Below are 3,265 nucleotides of genomic sequence, written 5' to 3'. Positions count from 1 at the left end.
GGGGCGGGCGCCGTCCAATGACAAAGCCCCGGGGTGGGCGCCCGCCGTCGCCATCTTGAGCGGGCGGCAGGACATCCAGCGCGTCCTCCGCCCCGAGGGGGAGGGGCGGCGAGGCGAGAAAAAAGTAGCGAGCGGCGCCCGGGCGGGAGGCGCCAGCAGCGGCCAGCGCCGCGGAGCCGGGGCGCGGGCGCGGGCGCGGGCGCGGGACGGCGGGCGTCCCCGAGCGGCCTCCGATGAGACGCGGCGCGAAGAGGCGGCGGCGCCGGCCCCGGGCCGCCTGGGGCGGCGGCTACGGAGCGGAAGGAGGGGCCGCCGGGCTGGAGGCGCTGGAGGAGAAGGTGGTGTACTCGCGATCGCAACTGTCGCTGGCCGGCAGCACGGAGGCGCTGGGCGACGCCTTCAAGCTCTTCATGCCGAGCAGCACGGAGTTCATGAGCTCGGAAGCGGAGCTCTGGAGCTTCCTCTGCAGCCTCAAGCATCAGTTCTCCCCGCACATCCTGCGCAGCAAGGACGTCTACGGCTACTCGTCGTGCCGGGCGCTCGTGCCCGACCCCCCGGCGCCCGCCGGCCGCCACGCGCGCCGCCCGCGCCCGCGCGCCGCGCCCAGGAGGAGGCGCCGCGGAGCTCGGGACGCCGCGGGCAGCCTGCGCTCGCACCCCGCCGCCGTCTCCGCCGACGCCGCCGCCTCCGCCTCCGCCGACGCCGCCGAGCCCGGGCCGCCCGCGTCCTGCTTCGGGGGCCGCACCCTGGAGGAGATCTGGAGGGCGGCCACCCCGACGTTGACGAGCTTCCCGACCATCCGCGTTGGCGACGACGTGTGGGGCGAGCGCAGCCTGGCGGTGGCGCGGCGCAGGGCGCGCCAAGTGCTCCGAGTGGACCTGGAGCCCGTGGTGAGGCTGCGCCGCTTCCCGGTGCCCCGGGCGTGACGCGCGCCGTGGCGCCTCCTGCCGGCCGCCGGCCGCCGCCCGAGCGAGCGAGCGGGCGGGCGAGCGGGCCGGCGGGCGAGCGAACTTCGGCGCCGGAACGGACTCTTGTCAGTCGAATGTTTACAGAACCGGCCCCCTTGGTGCACTTTATGCGCGAACAAAGCCCCCCTCCCCCGGACGCGGCGGTCCGCGGACGTCGGGACAGGTGCGGCCCCGCGCCCGCGGCCACCCGGGACAGCAGGACTCGCGGCACAGGACCCCTTGCTTCCCCGCCCGCCGGATGGAGACGTCTCCAGAACTGGAGGGACACCTGCAAAACCCCCTCTCGGACTCTACCTCACCGGCCTGGAAGTTCTCCGAAGACTTAGAAAAGAGAATTTTGTTTTGTTTTGTTTCTCCAAAGGGATTTGTTTTCGTGCTTACGTAATACAGCCAGAATTTTACTTGCTCTTTATTCCCCCTATCCTGTTTTGTTTTTTTGACTGTCAGCCCCACTTTCTGGACGGAAGATGGACTGTGTTTCGTGATAGAGTGCTGTTGTACGCTCAGGGTATTCTGAAGCCCACTCGTTTGCTAATTTTTACTGGATTCCAAAGCTTTGATGATCAAGGTTGTCTTTTAAGAGTTTCAAGTTTATGACTGTTAATGTGAGGATTTGTATGACTTTGAAGTTCACGAGCTCAGTGATTACGAAGATGCAAAGTACAACTGTTTAAAAAAATGTTAAGGTGGTTATATATAAAGTTTTATATTGAAATTTCATATTTATATTTACTGAGCTCCTAAAGAAAATGGTAGAATATTCTTTAAAAGTTTTGTCTAGGAAAAGTTGACTTACTTGTTCTTTTTAATTGAATAAAATTGAAGTGTTTTGGAACCACATGACTTGTGATTAAAAAGTGAATAAATTTTGAAGAATATGTTGGCTACAAGAATAACTGGAATCCAGTTGGAGGTTGTTTGGCCTCACGTCCTGGTCTCATAAGAATTTAGGACTGTTAATGGAAAGAGAATTAAAATGGAAGTTGCTTAGGAGAGATCAGTGCATGTGGACGTTGTGAATAAACAGAATACCTGTTAGAATTCCCGGAACTGCGAATGAGCTATAGGGAGGGGCAGGGGCGTTTCTTGGTACCACATAGCTGGGTGAAGTTGTTTGGGGAAAAAATAGATTTCTTTATGTCTTTCTTGTTGGGTAACAAGAAAAGTCTAAACTAATAGTATTGTCTTTTTGAAAATCATCACAATTGGTTGACTCTTTGTCTATGAAATTTCTTTTTCTCTTATTTCCATTCATAATTGTGTCTGCAACTTTGATAGCTAAAAGTCATAGGAATCAAAATATCGAGCCACACAGTACTGACCCTTCTTGTACACTTTTATAATAATAGCGAGTATACCATATGGCCCAGTATGGAGTTCTTGATTATCCAAGTGCCTTTGGTCATTGGTGGCAGCAAGACTTGGTAGTTTAGCCAGTGGTGCCACAGCCAGCTTTTTCTGCAATACCTAAAGGGTCAAATAGTGTTTTTCTACCACTATTATTTCCGATTTAAGTGTTCTGCCGTGGGACATCCACACTGGGCTGGGCCTTGTAAGCTCTCAGTGCTAAGGTTTATCTCTGCTTGGCAGATTCCTAGAATACTGAGAGCTGCAGTTGACTCACGTGTTCCTAGAATTCAATGGCATAGCTTTCTGAATTGACTATTTTAAGTTTAATAGTTCATGAAAGGAGTGTTCTGACTTTAATTTTCATGTTTTGTAAGATATATATATATATATATATAGATATATATACATATATGACTTTATGCCAGTTTTCCACAAGCCTCAATCTTTTATTCACTGCTCAATGGTAATATATTGTTAGAAGCACTGTTATTTGAGTTCACAAGTGAGTAAATATCAGAGGGAGAGTGTTGTGTCATGGGAAGCTGAAACCGTCTTGGTTATTAGCTTCCACTGCCAAATGTATTTCAGATACATAGGATTTTTCTTCCCAAAAAGATATTGTTAACTTTTATAGCTCACTAGCGCCTGTTGAAAATGCATTTGTACCACTCCACTTGTATATAGTTTTATAACAATTAAGAAATAAATCCAATGGCCATATTAGAATGTAATTTCAACATGGAATTTATCCAGATGCTTCCCAGAGGCTTCTGAAACCTGAGGTGGCTGAGAGGATAATTTTCCTCAGCACACAATGGGCATATAACCAGTTACACCATGCATTTATTTTTACTGAGGTCTTTGACATTTGTTTCTCTGATGCCTTGATTCTTCAGTGCACTTGACCTTATGCATACATGTTTCTTTGGCTCTTTGATCTGTGTTTG

The 3,265-nt window shown here is 51.8% G+C and overlaps 1 protein-coding gene across 1 annotated transcript; it reads left to right on the top strand.

Moving 5' to 3' along the window:
* The first annotated feature begins 209 nt into the window (after positions 1-209).
* Positions 210-947, top strand: Ccdc71l (coiled-coil domain containing 71 like). Its single transcript, XM_038336893.2, is given in 3 exon segments — positions 210-635; positions 637-697; positions 700-947. Coding segments are annotated over 3 exon segments (690 nt in total). The 5' UTR covers positions 210-233; the 3' UTR covers positions 927-947.
* The last annotated feature ends 2,318 nt before the right edge of the window (positions 948-3,265 follow it).

This window comes from Arvicola amphibius, chromosome 7 (assembly GCF_903992535.2).
Source record: "Arvicola amphibius chromosome 7, mArvAmp1.2, whole genome shotgun sequence".
Classification (NCBI taxonomy): Eukaryota; Metazoa; Chordata; class Mammalia; order Rodentia; family Cricetidae; genus Arvicola; species Arvicola amphibius.
The sequence above is the reverse complement of the archived record's forward strand: the minus strand, read 5'-3'. Positions and strand labels throughout refer to the sequence as shown.